The sequence below is a fragment of the Octopus sinensis genome, linkage group LG3 (genome assembly GCF_006345805.1).
Source record: "Octopus sinensis linkage group LG3, ASM634580v1, whole genome shotgun sequence".
In the NCBI taxonomy this organism is placed as follows: Eukaryota; Metazoa; Mollusca; class Cephalopoda; order Octopoda; family Octopodidae; genus Octopus; species Octopus sinensis.
The window spans coordinates 44,253,330-44,271,360 of NC_042999.1; the positions used below are offsets into that span (position 1 = coordinate 44,253,330).

Sequence of the window (18,031 nt, forward strand, 5' to 3'; positions counted from 1 at the left end):
CAGTCTACACTCTGGGTTCAAATCCTGCTATGATCAACTTTGCTTTTCATCCTTTCAGAGCCATTATAAAAAAAAGCACCAATTAGGGCAGCAGATTTGTAGAACTGTTAAAGGGTCAGGCAAGATTTCTGAGTCTTGTAATGAAATCAGCGACAACGGTGCCAAGCTTTATTGGTCTGAGTGAACAGCATTTTCATTGGATAAACATCAGTGGTGTAGAGAGTGTGGGATGACAGCAGCTGGGGAGCAGACCAGAACTTGGGGCTGACCAGAAGGGGCAGCAGTGACGTGCGCGCAGGGGGGCAGGATTCTGCTTTTTCGAGGCAGGTCGCCGAGCGGGTAAGACGGCGTCAGCACGTTGTTAAGGTTGGGAGAAGTAGCTGCTATTTCTAGCGTTTGGGTCGGGCTGTGTTGAAGGATCCATTACCGCTGAAGGGTCTCCATCTGACCGAAGAGAAGGTAGGTGCCTTTATTTTGAATCTCTCGCATACACCACAGAGAGCAGATACCTGATGCATGGGTAACTTCCAGTCTACTTCAAAAGAAACTTGCCCAAACCCACACATACATGTGCAGATGCATGATCAGCCTTGACTGAAAGAGAGTCCTTAAATTTTCCAAAGCAACACAAATTAAATATTACACGTTAAAAAACAGAAAAGCAACTCATCCAATACAGTTTATAAATAACTAATGATACAAAGTTATACAAAAGTCCTTTTAGCATTTAAATAGTTTTATCTTTTACTTGTTTCAGACATTGGACTACAGCCATGTTGGAGCACTGCCTTGAAGGGCTTAGTCTAGCAAATCAACCCCACAATTTATTGTTAAGTCTGACACTCATTCTACTGGTTCCTTCTGCCGAACTGCTAATGTTATGAGGATATAAATAAACGAACACGATCGGCAGATAGTAATTGGGGTGACAAGTACACACACAACAGGCTTGCATACAGTTTCCATCTACCAAACCAACTTACTCACAAGGCATTGGTCAGCTTGAGGCTATAGTAGAACACACTTGACCGAAATTCTATTTATAGTTTGTTACAATTTTATTTCTTTATATATAAATAATTTTAAATACTATCTTGTGGTAAATATTTATATATATATAGAGTCGTCCCACAGATAATGCAGGTTTTTCAATTGCATGAACTAAAAGTCATAGAGGGATGGGATAAACGACTTGCATCAACTGGCTATAAAAGCAGGTAGTAATTTTACCTTGTACTTATTCTTAGTGCAAGTTTTGAAGAGTGCATTTCAATTTTAACAGTTATTTTTTTCAAAGCTATAATAGATGTAACAAAGGAGCATATTCAGCATATTTTGCTTTATGAGATCAATAAAGGCAACAGTGCAACGGAAAGTGGGGGGAATATTAATATATACGGGGATCAGACAAGAAGCGTAAGGCAGTGTCAATGGTGGCTCGAGAAGTTGAGCCTCGTCCTGGAAGATCTGGAAAGCTTGACACCTTCTACTATAGCCTCAGGCCGACCAAAGCCTTGTGAATGGATTTGGTAGATGGAAACTGAAAGAAGCCTGTCTATATATATATATATATGTGTGTGTGTGTGTGTGTGTGTGTTAGTCCCCCCAACATTGCTTGACAACTGATACTGGTGTGTTTACGTCCCCGTAACTTAGCGGTTTGGCAAGAGAGACCGTTAGAATAAGTACTAGGCTTACAAAGGATGAGTCCTGGGGTCAATTTGCTCGACTAAAGGTGGTGCTCCAGCATGGCCGCAGTCAAATGACTGAAACAAATAAAAGAATAAAAATGAATGAGTGGACAATTCCTGATGAAAGATTTTAGAAGATATTTTAAATAATTTTTGCTGTAGAAGGAAAATCTATAAGTGAACACTTTTACGCAAGGTGCAAAAACAAAATTCTTTTTGTACTAACCGGCTAAGAAATTTGGGCCAAAGTTCTGTGAAAACATCATGTGTAGCAATAACATCTTTGGAACAATATGACATCAAGCTCTAGAAAAAAAATTTTGATCAAGGAGAATGAAACAAGAATTTAAAAGCTTTCACTACTTTACTCTATTGGTCAACTAGCTCCCAAATACAATGACTAATACTAATCAGAAACCAATAGTATTTTCTTGTGATATTAGTGTTTCCATTCAGAAATTCTTGCAGCTGTGTTAGCAAATCAAAATGAAGATCAGAGGTACTATTGCTACTGCTCTACTATAATGCTATAGTAATATGCACTATTGTAAATATTGGCATCACAGATGGGTAACTCAAAGAATTGCTGCTGTCCCTACAGAGATCAACTTGATCAAAATCAACTGATTATCATCACCATCATCATATTTAATGTCCATGTTCCATGCTGGTATGGGTCAGGCAGCATGACAAAATCCAATGAGCCAAAGATAGCATCATGCTCCTGTGACTTCTTTGGCATGGTTTCTGTGGTTGGATGCCCTTCCTAACACCAAGTACTTTACAGCATACGCTAGGTACTTTTTCTGTGCCAGCAGCTCTGGAGAGGCTACCATGCAGTGTGCAAGATTACAAACCCTGAGGGGGGCAACATAAGGTAGGATTTGATGGGTAAAAGTATGAGAAAAGGGCCAGAACAAAACAGGTTTCTTGCTCTAGAGGAGCTACATGACTACTCACATTTTATTAGACAGGGTGGCAGTGATTGGGTGGAGTTGGAAAGTGATACAAAAAGTGTTGATGAAGTGCCAGGGAGGGCCTTCAAGGTATGAAGTGAGTAAGAATGACAATCTCTGTAACAAGAACTATATATTATTTACACCATTCCATGTTTCATTGCCTGAAAATAAATTGCATGCATCCCCAAAGTAGATTTATGGATATTTATTCACTTAAGAGTGAATTTTTCTTAAACTGTATCACTTAACTTATTTTATTATAGTTTATTTTTTGCTTTTTTTTAATGTCTTCAAACTTTTGTGATTTGAGTATCAGAGATTGAAAATCTACCAAATTTTCTTTATATTTAAAATCATGTTTAATTTGTAACAGAAAATTTTAAATCCAAATCTCAAGAGTTAGGGGATTTACAGCTGCAGTCCTTTCCTTTTTGTATATAAATATATTTTTTGTTTACATTTCTAATCACATTTGCATACTTAGTAAATTAAAACTGACACAATTTTAAATTTTCACAAAGTGAAACAGCTAATGCTTTCATAAGCAAATACAATATATCTATATGCTTCAAATACAAACAAAATACATTTTCTTTGTTTTTTACTTGTTTCAATTGTTGGTCTGGGCACCACCCTGAAGCTGGGGTACCACCTATTTATATATATATATATAAAGGACTAAAGCTTTAACTCGTCTAATCCTAATCAGTTTCTCAGAATATTTTTAATTAAAATTTTTTTTTTTAATTTCCTAATAAAAAAATTTAGAGAATTTGAATCTCTGATGCAAGAAAAATATAAAACTTGTAAACCATTAAAAAAAAGACATTAAAAATTTTGAGTGATGTTAGAAAAAAATCCATGCTAAAGTATATAAGCCAGCGTTTATTCAATTCTGTCTGATCCATAATCAATAAAATACATTAAAAGTCTCATAAATATTACAATCAATTGACAAACCTGGAAATCCTCTCTCACATCCAGCATAGTTCCATTGATAAAGATATCTCGCTTTGATTTTTCTAAAGGTTCTCCATTGCAATGGAACTGATAAACATCATTCAGGTTGTTCATTGTTCCAACATCCATCCAATTTACATTCTATGAAAAAAAAAAAAAAAAAATACCTCGTCATTTTCACCATTTTAACATCCACATTTCCATGTGTGCATGAGTCAAATGGAATTCATTGAGGCAGATTTTCTACAGCTAGATGCCCTTCCTGTTGCCCACTCTCATTTGTTTCTAAGAAAGGTAATATGACTAGACATATTTTTACAGAAGATTGGAAACAAATAGCAGAGCTTGTGTGATAGTGACACAGCTTTGCAATTGTTACACATTGTCAAGACAAGAAGGCACAAACGCACGCACACACACACACACATACACACAGGTGTGTGTGTGTGTGTACCATCATCATCATTTTAACATCCACAATTCAATGCTTGCATGGGTTGGACAGAGTTTATTGAGGCAAATTGTCTATGGCCAGATGCCCTTCCTGCTACCAACCTTCACCGGTTTTCCAAGGTAGTATTTCCTACAGCCAGACATGTCCTCACAGAATATTGGAAATGCATGACATTGCTTGTATGACTGCAATAACCAATTTACAATTATTGCACTTTGTCAAAACAAGAAGGTACAAACACAGACGCATGCGCACACATACACACACGCATGCAGATTTCTCTTGCCAGATCCACTCACAAAGCTGCTATGCTTTCAGGGTACCTCCCTCCACAGCAGATTAGATCACAAAGATAAAAGAATTTGTCAATTACTGCAATGGGCCCATTTGAACACTTAAAAGAATTTACCATATTTTCTGGCATACAAATGAAATTTTTTGGACCCAAATTTATAGCCAAAAAAGGTAAATTAACTTATACAAGATGATTTTTGTGGACCAAAAATTCAATGTGAAATGCAGCAGGATTAGGAAAGATAGTGATGATGTTTGAATATCTACACTACATGTTTACACTAAATGCTACATTAACTTGTATGCTGAAAAATGTGGTATATCTTTATATATAAAAGTCAAGTTGTGTGTCTGTCTCCTACGATTTAGATTCCTAACTACTCCCACATTTTGTGGTGCAGTTTAACCAAAACCGGGTATCTTATAGTCGTGATTCATATCGAGCCCTTCTGGGTATTAGCGCGCGTCTACGATGAGACTATGATTTTTAAAAAAATTTACCATCAATTTTTCCCATTTTTAATGCATTTTTGGCATATATAAGGGAAGTAACTCTCTAAAAATTTTTTATTAAATCTCAGAACATAAAAAGCTACAGTAACACCCCCCTCCTTTGTGGTTAGCCATATTGAAATGGCTATTATACTTTACATCTCAAAAAATGCTTATATAATTATTTCCCTTACAAACCCGAGCAAAGCCGGGCGATACTGCTAGTATTTATATATATAGTTCAAAATATTAACTTACAATTTCTTCATTTCTATATTTTTTACTTGCTAAATGTTCTCGGACTTTACTTGGAGATGTCTCTTTCTTAGAAGCTTGATACAGAGATCTTTGGAAAGCAGTAAATCCTACTGAAGCAATGTGAAGTGACATGGTATCCAAGAAACGAAGTTTTGTGTCCTGTCAATAAAAAAATTCACTAATATCATGTCCATGTACATAATCCACATTATACAATAACAAAAAGAACATTTTCAAAATTGTAACAAAAAAAAAAAAAACAATTTTTGGTTATGAAAATATATGCTAATGCAAACACCAGAGGCTTCCAAAACAATTTGCCAAAGTTCATCCCATATTAATAATTTATCCCACAAACCATTTTTATAACCTTAAAGGATAGAACCACAGAATGTTCACTAAATTATAATTACTAATATAGCAACAAAAATAAAAAGAGAAAACAAACAATAAACTACCATAGTGTGCAGTATAATTTTAGAAAAACAGTGTATTAGATACAAAAAAAAGGTACAACTACAAAATTATTTTCTTTTACTTTTTTCAGTCACTGGACTGCAGCCATGCTGGGACACTGCCTTGAATGACTTTAATTGAACAAATCAACACCAGTACTTATTTAAACCTTTAACATTTAAACAGGTTATATCTGGCCCAAATGTTCTACTTGTTTCCTGTTAAAACTGACCAGATTCAACTTCTCACATCTACCTCAATCATATTGTTGAAATCTCAAAGTCATGAGATAATGCATGACTAATTCAAAACAATGTGAATAAATAAACATTACATTTAACAGAGTAACCTGCATGTTAAAGTACTTATTCTGTTGGTCTTTTTTGCCGAGCTACTAAGTTACAGGAACATAAACAAACCAACACTGGAGACAAATACAAAGACACACACATATATATATATGCATGTTAAACTGTTAATCCCTATACATTTTTTCTCTCTCTATTTTTCTCCTCTCAATTCTTTCTGTCAAAAGAGTGTAGGCTCAAAATGTCAAAGACTTTTCCATTCTTCCCAGGCATCAAACTAATACACCTGCTGGTTCCTTCACCTGTCTTCATCTTTTGTTTTCTGTAAATTTGAACAATAGAAAGCATCCAGTCCACACTGTAAAATGGTTGGCATTTGGAAGATCTCCAGCTGCAAAAACCATACCAAAACTGACCTATCGATGCACTATCTGCAACCTTATATTTTCAAACAAGGGAGTTTAGTGTTTCCACTCAACTCAAAGGTAAAATAATGTAGGCTTCTTTCAGTTTCTGCCTATCAAATCCACTCACAAGGCTTTGGTTGGCCCAAGGCTGTAGAAAACACTTGCCCAAGGTGCCATGCAGTACAACAAAACCCAGAACCATGTGGTTGGAAAGCAAGCTTCTTACCACACAGCCACAAAATCACCATGTAGCTATGGAGCAAAGTTCTTAACTACATGGCCATACTTGTGCCAAAACAACATGCAAAATTAAATTGACTGAAAAACAAAAGTGAACAAAAAAAAAATTGTTGGAACTCAAGTTTCTTTTTCTCTTTTACCTTGATATAATATTGCTCTTTGACAAAAGAACGGTCAAAGCCAACATTGTGACCAACTATAATTCTTTTCTTTAGCATATTTTGTTTCATACTTTTCTGTGAACTTTTTGACTCCAAAGGAATTAAGTCTTCCATCTGTGGTTGGGGACTCCATTTAAATTTGTCTTCAATTAAATAATCACTGCACCAAGAATACCTGTAAAAATATATAAAGTAATAAATGCAGGCTTTGAAGATATCATATTGACTTGTAGATGATCAGGAAAGATGTGTAAACAATTGAATCAAGATCTATTTTACTGGCATCTATTTTACTGATCTCACCAAATAATGAAGTTCCAAACTCAGAATACAGAAATTCAACATTGTAGAGTCGTTTGTCTAGTCCTCTATCATGTCCTCTCTTTTCAAGGTTTCAGATCAATTAAAACAGTTGCAGGAATGGTTATCACTTTGAAGCAGGTTGAAATGATTGTCTCTACTAATGAAGAATTTTCACATTCTGGCATTTATCTTTTATCTTTTACTTGTTTCAGTCATTGAACTGCAGCTATGGTGGGGCACCGCCTTGAAGAATTTTTAGTCAAACAAATCAATACCCTGTGTTTGTTTATTTTTTTTTAAACCTGGTACTTAATTTATTGGTATATTCTGCCACATTGCTAAGTTATGGAGATGTAAACAACACCTGCTGTCAAGCAGTGGTGACACACACACACACACACACACACATGCATATAAATATATGACTGGCCTCCCTCGGCTTCCAAATCCACTCACAAGGTCAGCCCAAAGCTACAGTTGAAGACAATTAATTGCCCAAAGTATCAAGCAGTGGGACTGAACTCAGAACCATGTGGATGGGAAGCAAACTTCTTACCACACAGCTACACCTATATAAAAAAAAATCTGTTTTTATCCCAAGACCAAACTAGAGCTATAGGAATATTTGGCAGGGAATTAACAGCTATTATTTATATGATGAGCTTCTTTCAGTTTCTATCTATCAAATCTACCCACAAGGTTTTGGTCAGCCTGGAGCTACTGTAGAACACACTTTCCCAAAGTGCTGTGCAGCAGGATTGAACCTGAAACCATTGGTCCGGAGACAAATTTCTTAACCACACAACCATTTTACATGGAAGTAAATGATCAACTCAAGAATTTGAAAGTGAATTAGTTTGTGAAAGAAAGAATTATGTATCTCATCATCATCAAGCGTCTACTTTCCATGCTGGCATAGGTTAGACAGTTTGACCAAAACTGGTAAGTTGGAGAGCTGCACCAAGTTCCATGGTTTCTACAACTGGATGCCCTTCCTAATGCCAACCACTCCAAAAGTGTAATGGGTGCTTTTTACATGCTAGTTACACGACACTAGCATCAGCTACAACTACAATTTCACTTGGCTTAATGAGTCTTCTCAAGCATGGTATATTGCCAACGGTCTCGGTCACTTGCCATCACCTCCATGAGGCCAAACATTCAAAGGGTACCTTTTACATGCCATTGGCACAGGTGCTAGTAATGTGACCCGGCATCAGCCAGGATTACAATTTCACTTGGCTTAATGAGTCTTCTCAAGCACAGCATAACACCAAAGGTCTCGGTCACTTGCCATTGCCTCCATGGGGCCCAATATTCAAAGGGTACCTTTTACATGCCACCAGCACAGGTGCTAGTTATGTGACCCAGTATCAGCCAGGACTACAATTTCACTTGGCTCAACAGGTCTTCTCAAGCACAGCAAAACACCAAAGGTCTCAGTCACTTGCCATTGCCTTCATGGGGCCCAATATTCAAAGGGTACCTTTTACATGCCACCAGCACAGGTGCTAGTTATGTGACCCGGCATCAGCCAGGATTACAATTTCACTTGGCTTGACAGGTCTTCTCAAGCACAGCCTAACACCAAAGGTCTTGGTCACTTGCCATTGCCTCCATGGGGCTCAGCATTCAAAGATCATGCTTCACCACCTCATCTTATGTCTTCCTGGGTCTACCTCTTCCACAGGCTCCTTTCACGGTTAGAGATCAGCACTTCTTTACACAGCTGTCCTCATCCATCATTGTGTACAATATGATATGAATAGTGAGAAAGACCGAAGAAATTTAGCAAAATAAAATTAACAAACGTAACAAGAAATTGAAATTTATGACACAACGTTTGAGACATCTGAACCCTTTCTAATGGCTTTAGTGACATAAATAAAATAAAACAGCTGCAGCCAGTAATTAAAAGTAGATTATAGTGTCAGCTCACAGAGGTGTAACCTTTACTTTATAGTGACGACATATAACTGCACAATATTGAAACAGTAGAGGTATTATTATGCTGAACAGCGGCTGTTGCATGTGAGATAGATCCATTTTCAACCAAGTCCATAGTGATGATTGCACCACCACTGTTCTTTAATTAAGTAGGCAAGGCAGTTTTCCTTTGCCTGGTGGCTGTGACAAAAGAGGTTGTCTGGTTGATAAAGGCTGGAGATGGAAAGCGAAGGCTGGAAATGTTCGACAATGACTGTCTCCGCCACATTGATTGGGTTCCTACAGCCAGTCTTCATTTTCGCCTGTATGTCTGGCCCCTCCCTTCAGTGCTTCTACAACGGCGCTTAAGGTGGTTCGGTCATGCAGCCCGGCGTCCAGAGGGTGAGCTGATTCGCAATGTCCTCCTCCCACCTCCACTTCCCAACTGGCGCAAATGCACGGGCGGGCAGCCGAAGACCTGGGCAATAACAATAAAGGAGGATCTCTCCAAACTCTCAGGCCCGCAGGTGGTCGGTCTGCGCAGATGGAATCGCGAATGGCTCGCTATCTCTAGTGACCTCGCACAAGACCATCGAGCGTGGGCCACCATCATTTGTGATGCCGTCAGGACCAGAGAATAAGCCGGCTCAACCCGCCCTGGGTGAATGCTGTCACAAGTACAAGTAAGTGGATAAAGTTGAAAGGCATGAGGACAGTGACATTCCTCTTTGGTAAAAACTTCATTGACTTTTCCAAGTTACACCTGAATAGGAAAGTGAGGGTAGGGAGGAAGGTGCTGTCCTGAAGTGAATTTATCGAAAGGTAGGGTGAAAGTTGCAAAAATGGCAAGAGTGAATGGTACCACTCGAGTGTAAGCCTGTGAGTTGGAGAAAAGGAATTGGAGAGGGCACATCCTGGGTGTTCAGGAAGATCTTGGATGGTGGGGTTCCTTGATTATTCCTAGAGGTTCTCCTGATACAGGAGGGCCTCATCACTCTCATCCCTTCTTCCTTCTTTCTTTTTACTGTTGTATATTATGTATGCTTCCCTTTATTTTATTGTATACTGTGTATACTTTCTATATATATCATCATCATCGTTTAACGTCCGCTTTCCATGCTAGCATGGGTTGGATGATTTGACTGAGGTCTGGTGAACCAGATGTCTGCACCAGACTCCAATCTGATCTGGCAGAGTTTCTACAGCTGGATGCCCTTCCTAACGCCAACCACTCCGAGAGTGTAGTGGGTGCTTTAATGTGCCACCGGCACGAGGGCCAGTCAGGCAGTATTGGCAACGGCCACGCTCAAATGGTGCTTTTTATGTGCCACCTGCACAGGCAATGACCTCGCTAGAATGTTTTTTCCCATGCCAGTAAGGCGACGCAGGTAACGATCACGCTCGAATGGTGTCTTTTTACCTGCCATCAGCACGGAGGCCAGCTTGTTGCTCTGGCAACAATCTCACTCGTATGGTACTCTTAGCACTCCAATAGCACAGATGCCAGTCATCGAATTTGATTTCGATTTCACTTGCCTTAACAGGTCTTCGTAAGCAGAGTTTAGTGTCCGATGAAGGAAAGGTGTGCATAAGTGGGCTGGTTACACCCCTGGCATAGGCCACAAGGTTATGTCTCACTTGCACTTGCCGAGTCTTCTCAAGCACAACATATTTCCAAAGGTTCCGGTCACTAGTCATTGCCTCATTGAGGCCAAATGTTTGAAGGTCATGCTTCACCATCTCATCCTAGGTCTTCCTGGGTCTACCTCTTCCACAGGTTCCCTCAACTGCTAGGGTGTGGCACTTTTTCACACAGCTATCCACATCCATTCTCGCCACATGACCATACAAGTACAGTCGTCTCTCTTGCACACCACATCTGATGCTCCTTAGGTCCAACTTTCCTCTCAAGGCACTAACACTCTGTTGAATATGCACACTGATATTACACATCCATCAGAGCATACTGGCTTCATTCCTTGCGAGCCTACTTATTAGGACTTTGCTTTTAGCTAGTATATATATTTTATTTTTAACGTTTCATTATATGTAAACCTCCACACACTGTATATATAATACTCCTCATCCTTCACCCTCAAGGCAAATAAAAGAAATTATTATTATTTATCATCATTAAGGCCAGTGAGCAGGAGGAAATGCTTAGTGGCATTTCATCCATCTTTACATTCTGAGTTAAAATTCTACCAAATTCTACTTTGCTTTCCATTCTTTCCAGGTTGATAGAATAAGTACCAGTTGAACACTGGGGTCAATGTAAACAGTCTTTGTGCCTCTAGTAGAAAGGAGTATTATTAAGGCCATGAATTGACAGAATCATTAGCCCACCAGATGGAATGTTCAGGGCATTTTGTTCATCTTCATGTTCCAAGTTCAAATTCCGCCAGGGTCCACTTTGCCAGTCATCCTTTCGAAATTGATAAAATAAGTACCAGTTGAGTACTGGAGTCAATGTAATCAACTTCCTTTTAAAATTATACTAAATCATTACTAATCTATGCTATTTTCCAATTCCATAAGAGATGTACAACTCTAAACTGGCCAATCAGCTTCACCATTGGTCCCTATGGAGCAGTTCCGCTAAATATAATAATGCAGCTGACAAGTTCTAAATACATTTTATAAATTAACAATGAGCCAGTAGAATACTCAGTGCTTAGTACTGGATCCAGTCTTATTCAACATAGACATTCATCAACTCAACTCATTCAAGCTTGGTAGCCTTCATTTCAATGTCTATGTAGATTACTGTTAAGTTCACAGTGCATTCTACATAATTTTTCCAGTATATTAAACTTAGAGCAGCCAATAACAACAAAAATATAAATGAATAATCAAAACCAAAAAAAGTAGAAATAATTCTTCTACTTAATACCACCCAATAATCATTGATAAAACCAGCTATCATGATGTTAGGGACATGATTATCATCATCATCCTCATTTTAATAAACTTTTGCAAGCTCACATGGGTCCAATGGAATTTGTTCAGGCAGATTTTCTATAGACAGATGCCCTTCCTGTTGCCAAGTAAGCTAATGTTTCCCCTGACCAGACATATTTTTACAGAAGATTGGAAACAAAGCACTCTGCTTGCCTGATGGTGACATTCGCAACTATCATGCAATGTTACTAAAGGAGACAATAACATACACGTACAATGGGCTTCTTTCAGTTTCTGTCAACCAAATCCACTCACAAGGCTTTGGCTGACACAGAGCCATTGCAGAAATATTGGTCCAATACAGTTTTTATCTATGACTCACACCCATAAGAAAGGCTTCATTAATTTTTCCCATCAAAACAAAATATCACATTTGAAGAAGGGAAGTCAATTTTCTCATAACTAATTCAAGTTATTTAGACTTAAACTCTATACAGCACTGTGAGCAAACAAAGCAAACATGAAAATTGCATCAAAGCTGCATGACAGCGGTGTCAGACGTGGCATGCAGGCTGTCATATAGCTTGTTTTATTCTTCTCTTCCATTTATTTTGACATGCACATTGCATTTTTATTCTTCTCTTCCATTTTAACAAATTCAGTGTGTACATGTGCATTGTGTGTTCATACTTCTATCAAATCCACCAGAAGTGAAAAAACAAATTTTTAACTATCATAGTCATACTATTGCTAAGACCTAGAGTGGAGGCGCAATGGCCCAGTGGTTAGGGCAGCGGACTCGCAGTCATAGGATCGCGGTTTTGATTCCCAGATCAGGCATTGTGAGTGTTTATTGAGCGAAAACACCTAAAAGCTCCACGAGGTTCCGGCAGGGGATGGTGGTGATCCCTGCTGTACTCTTTCACCACAACTTTCTCTCACTCTTACTTCCTGTTTCTGTTGTACCTGTATTTCAAGGGGCCAGCCTTGTCACTCTCTGTGTCATGCTGAATATCCCCGAGAACTACGTTAAGGGTGCACGTGTCTGTGAAGTGCTCAGCCACTTACACGTTAATTTCACGAGCAGGCTGTTCCGTTGATTCGGATCAACCGGAACCCTCATCGTCGTAACCGACGGAGTGCTTCCATCCATTGCTAAGACCTCCTTCAATAGAAGGGGATCTTCTATATTGTCCAGCCTATGTTAGTTACCAGTATAGCATTTTTGTCTGAAAAATTACTCAGCAAAGAACAGATCAAGTTTTTTGTTCTAATTATATATATGTACTTTTCTTTTTGCAGAAAACTAACAGTTGTTCATGTATGCAAGACTTCTCTCTCCATACCGCTGGTGTCTTTTTCAGTGGAAAGATAAAGCTGATATGGTTTGATGCCAATGCCATTCAACACTTTAATGTTAGGACAAGAGTACCTAAACAGATGCCACAAAGCACCTTGGCCAATATTCTAACAATTCCACTACTCCACTGCCTAGGATTGGTACATTTTATCAACTCCGAAAGGATGAAAAGCAAAGTTAACTTCAATGAGATTTAGGCTCAGAATGCACAAAGTTAGAGCAAATACTACACAGCACCCTCTTCAACACTAACATCTTTGATGGCTCACTGCCCAATTTGAATGTATATACTAAAACAGCCTTGTTGCAATTTACTGAAGTAGTAATTCTTTGAGTCTTAGGGTTTGGTTTTTAAGTTTTACCAAGTAGAGTCATAACTGTTGTAAACAATGTATAAGAAATACCATAGTCTCAAAATATAGAATGTACTGCCATTAGTCGTCAGTAAATGCTTGATTTGAAATGGAAGTTTAAATGATTCTTTGTGGAGTATTATTTGTTGAACCAAAAATAACACTCTTTTAGCAGTGCATTTATTTTTTGATCTTTTTTATAGATTAGTCTGAGAGGAAAGGGCAGGTCTCGTAAACTTCAAGACAAAGACAAAAAAAAAAAAAGAGACATGATGGCATGGCAGTAGACTCTGTTAAAAAATACTCAACAGCCATGTGGAGGTGCTAAACTGGATAATTGATTAAGTTCCCCAACCCAAAAATAAGTGCAAACCAGCCAATGGCCTTTAGCAGTTTCTGTTTACCTAATTTCATTCAGAAAGCTTGGATTGATCTGAAACTAGGACAGAAAACACTTCCCCTTGGTGCTGCAAAGTGAGATTGAATACTGAACCACTAGACTGCAAGTAGAGTTTATAACCGTTTGACCATGCATGTACCTATCTGTATTGTGTCTTGGAACCACATATAGTCTGACAAACATAACAGTGGATTTATTATAGGTTTCTTCATTGTTAATTTAGAAAAAAGAACATTAGTATAAATAAAAATTAAGAAGTAAAAAAAAAAAATTATACAAACCAATATTTGGAACCTGCTGCTGTTGCAAGAGTCGGGAAGCTGCCATCATTCATCAAACATTCAATATCAAATACTAAAGCTTCTTCTTCAGGATAATCAACACTTGTAGCTGTCCCGGTTGCATCATATCTTGTCCAACCTTTACGAAAGCACCACTCTTTTGGTTGTGGAGGTAAAGTAGTATTTTTTAGTTGATTAAGAAATTCAACATAATCTGCTGTTTGTCTCTGAGCAATGTTACGGAAGTGTTCATCAATATCCCTTCCTTGTAATTTTGGAAGCTTGAAGCTAACATCTGGTATCATAGTTGGTGTACCGTGCAGTAGGTTGTGTCTTCTGAGGTGTTCAAGAGAGAGATTAACTGTTTCCTGATCAACTGGTGTCCTTTCGGGAAATATTTGCTGGTGAAGATTTTCTGATAACATCTGGATTTTAATTGCACTCATGCAGGGCTGAGTACTTTCAGAACTTTGTCGAGTAATGGTCTTGTGTAAATACCTTCTTTGGCACCATCTTAGGCCACTGGTATATAATACCCTCCATTGACTCATTATTTTCCTTTTCATCAACTAAAACAGACAATACCTTCTTTTAATAAGACATAAGGTTAATTTTGTATGATGGTGGGGGAGGGGTTAAAAGGTATTGTTGATTAAATTAATCTGTTACAGTTTACTAATAAATATATGCAGCTGGTATTTATTGTGTTGCTACTAAGAGTTTCATGCTATTACCTGTTTTGTTATGCAATAAAGGCTATTATGAATTGAAGGCTTTGGAAATTTTGAAAATAAATCAAGATTCTGATTTTAGGACATGAAGCACTAAGTAGATATACAAGAAGTACCAGTTACATACGAGGAGCGTTCAATAAGTAATGCCCCTGACTCACTTGCAGTTGTTTGATCTAGCTGAAATTTTGCATGTGCACTTATTTATACCTCTATAGATTAAGTGGTGAATTACAGCTCTGAACTAATTGTGGTTTCTGATTTACAGGTGTTTGAACTGAGTCAAGTGTGAAATGGAGCCTGTTGAGTGTCGAGCAGTGATCTGGTTTTTGTATTTGAAAGGATGCACACCACGGGAGACTTTTGATGAAATGAAAGTAACTTATGGTGATAATGCCCCATCATATGACCTTGTAAAACGCTGGCATTGTGAATTCAAACATAGTCGGAACTCTGTGGAAACAGCTCCCAGATCTGGTCGCCCCCTTCTGCCGTTGATGAGACGTCTGTCCGTCAAGTTGAGGCTGCCATTTTGGAAGGTCAACGCATAACTATTCGCCAAATAGCCCATAAGGTCAAGATTAGTACCGGGTCTGTGGAAACTATCATTCATGACCATTTGCATATGCAAAAGGTGTCTGCCAGATGGATTTCCAGGTTGCTCACACCTTTCTAGAGGCAAGAATGCGTTGAGTGCTCGAGGATGAATTTGGAGATGTGCCAAGAAGATGAGTCAAAATTTTTCAAAAGACTGATCACACAGGATAAAACCTGGGTCCATCACTATGATCCATAGACCAAAGCCCAGTCAATGCAGTGAAAGCACCGTGACTCACCTCCTCCAAAGAAGGCAAGGGTGCAGCCCTCCGCTGACAAGATTATGCTCACAGTCTTCTGGGACCAGGACGGAGTAGTGATGACAGATTTCCTGGCAAAGGGTACCACAATTACAGGAGCCTATTATGCTTCACTTTTGAGGAAATTAAGAGAAGCTATCGAAATCAAGAGGCGGGGCAAGATCAGCAAAGGCATCCTCCTCCTGCAGGACAACGCTCCGGTCCACAACTCGCGTGTCGCCAGATCAGAAGCACAGGCGTGCAGCTATGAACTCCTCCCCTTGCACCCTCTGATTTTCACCTCTTCCCAGCCATGAAGTTGATTTTGAAAGGAAAGCGTTTCCCAGATGATGCAGCCTTGATTTCTGAAGTCACGTCATGGTTGGAGGACCAAGCTGGGGTCTTCTACAAAAACGGTCTCCAGAGCTGTATCAAACGATGGGAGAAATGCATAACTCTGGGTAGTTCCTATGTAGGAAAAGACTAATAACTGTGCCAAGTGTCGTTGCTCTACTGCTATGGGAAGTGGGTCAGGGGCATTACTTATTGAACGCCCCTCGTAAGGTACAATGAAAATTATATATTTTCTTCCATTTGAAATGCAAAGAATATACATAAATATGTGTGTAGATATATGTTTGTGTGTGTATATGATTTTTTACAAGAATACACAAGAACTTTAACAAGAAAAAGGTCGACAGTGACTTCAAAGTTTCAGTTTGCTTGTCTTCATCAGGTTATCTGAAGGCAAGCAAGCCAAAAATTCAAAGTCACTGCAATTAATATACGTTTACATTTGAAGCTGTAAGAACAGCAGAGAAAGATTGGATATTTTTCCAATCTTTGTCTGTTGTTCTTACAGCTTTACTGCATTTGAAATTTACTTATCTGTAAAATACCAAACACATTCAATGCTTCCAAAGTTTATATATAATGGAAGGTGTTTATAAGCCATTTAAGAAACACATAAAACCGTTAGATTCACTTCATTTAAATTTAATTTGTCAAAATATTTTCGTCGCTTTGAGACTGCGACCTGTTCACTGACAAAGCTTCATGCTGCATCAAAGCTTCAAGATGCAGCACAAAGCTTTGTCAGTGAACAGGTCGTGGTCTCAAAGCGCTGAAAATATTTTGACAAATTAAATTTAAATGTTGAAGTGAATCTTAAGGTTTTGTGTGTTTCTTAAATGGCTTATAAACACCTTCCACGCTGCAATTGTTTCTGTTCCAGCACACGATCTCAGATCAAGTCACTTGCTATGCAAGTACATCTCCGTAAAGTTTATATATATATTTGATTAATGAAAGAGATGGAAGATACATGAAAGTTTATTGATCACTGCAATTGTTTCGACCCATCTAGCATTGATCCTTCACAGGTGGGATACTGAATATCTTAAGTGTATTCGGTGTAGATGTGTTTCCTCAGGTGATTACAAGCTGTATTTCGTTAAAATAACATCTATTCTACAAGATTTCTTCTTAGTATTTGTATATAAAAGCAGCAAATTAAGGGATACAGCTTCATTATCATAGAAGATCAATAACAAACATCAGATGCAAAAAGAAACAAATACACAATACAGCGCAAAAAGTATGAGATGTAACCATCAGTAGATGTGGATGTAGATATTTAGTATCTGACCCATGAGGGATCGATGCTAGAGGAGCTGAAACATTTGTAGTAACCAATAAATTTTCTCGTATCTTCCTTCATCACTGATTCCACACCTCCATTGGGACTTACATACCATGTACAGGAAACTTTTTTTACCACTTCTATACACCATCTTCCTCGAATAATGGAACTGTAACTGCAATATCTTTATATATCTTATTTCTACTTTCATTCTCTTATTTTCCTCTATATTCCCTATCTCCTCCTTTTCCATAATAATTCAAACTCAGATATTTTCTCACACAGTCTCTGATGAAGGGATATCCATAATATCCCAGAAACAGCTGTAAGGATATTTCATTATAAATGTCATGAAAACTCCTCACAACCTTGGCTTTATTATCTCATTCTGTATAATATATATATATGCATGCTAATAGAAAACTCGCATTAGACTCCTCACTCGTATCATTATCAAGCTAAAAGTTTAACTACGGTCTGTCCATAGCATGGGTGACTGCTAGTCTTCGATAAACAACCTTGCCCGGACTTGTACCTAGGAGGGTAACTTTCTAGGTGCAATCCCATGGTCATTTGTGGCCGAAGGGGGTCTCCGACTCTGACATACACCACATATAC

General features: G+C 38.3%; 1 protein-coding gene across 6 annotated transcripts in view; it reads right to left on the reverse strand.

The window, feature by feature from the left end:
* Nucleotides 1–18,031, reverse strand: part of LOC115209216 (DNA polymerase subunit gamma-1) — a 69,830-nt gene that overhangs the window by 33,424 nt on the left and 18,375 nt on the right. For all 6 annotated transcript variants that reach the window (XM_036500952.1, XM_036500953.1, XM_036500955.1 and 3 more), the window contains 5 exons: nucleotides 14,205–14,773; nucleotides 6,660–6,855; nucleotides 5,109–5,267; nucleotides 3,611–3,751; nucleotides 1,918–1,997 (listed from right to left, as the gene is read on the reverse strand). In XM_036500952.1, the coding sequence (XP_036356845.1) occupies nucleotides 1,918–1,997; nucleotides 3,611–3,751; nucleotides 5,109–5,267; nucleotides 6,660–6,855; nucleotides 14,205–14,773 (1,145 nt within the window). The remainder of the gene's footprint in view (nucleotides 1–1,917; nucleotides 1,998–3,610; nucleotides 3,752–5,108; nucleotides 5,268–6,659; nucleotides 6,856–14,204; nucleotides 14,774–18,031) is intronic.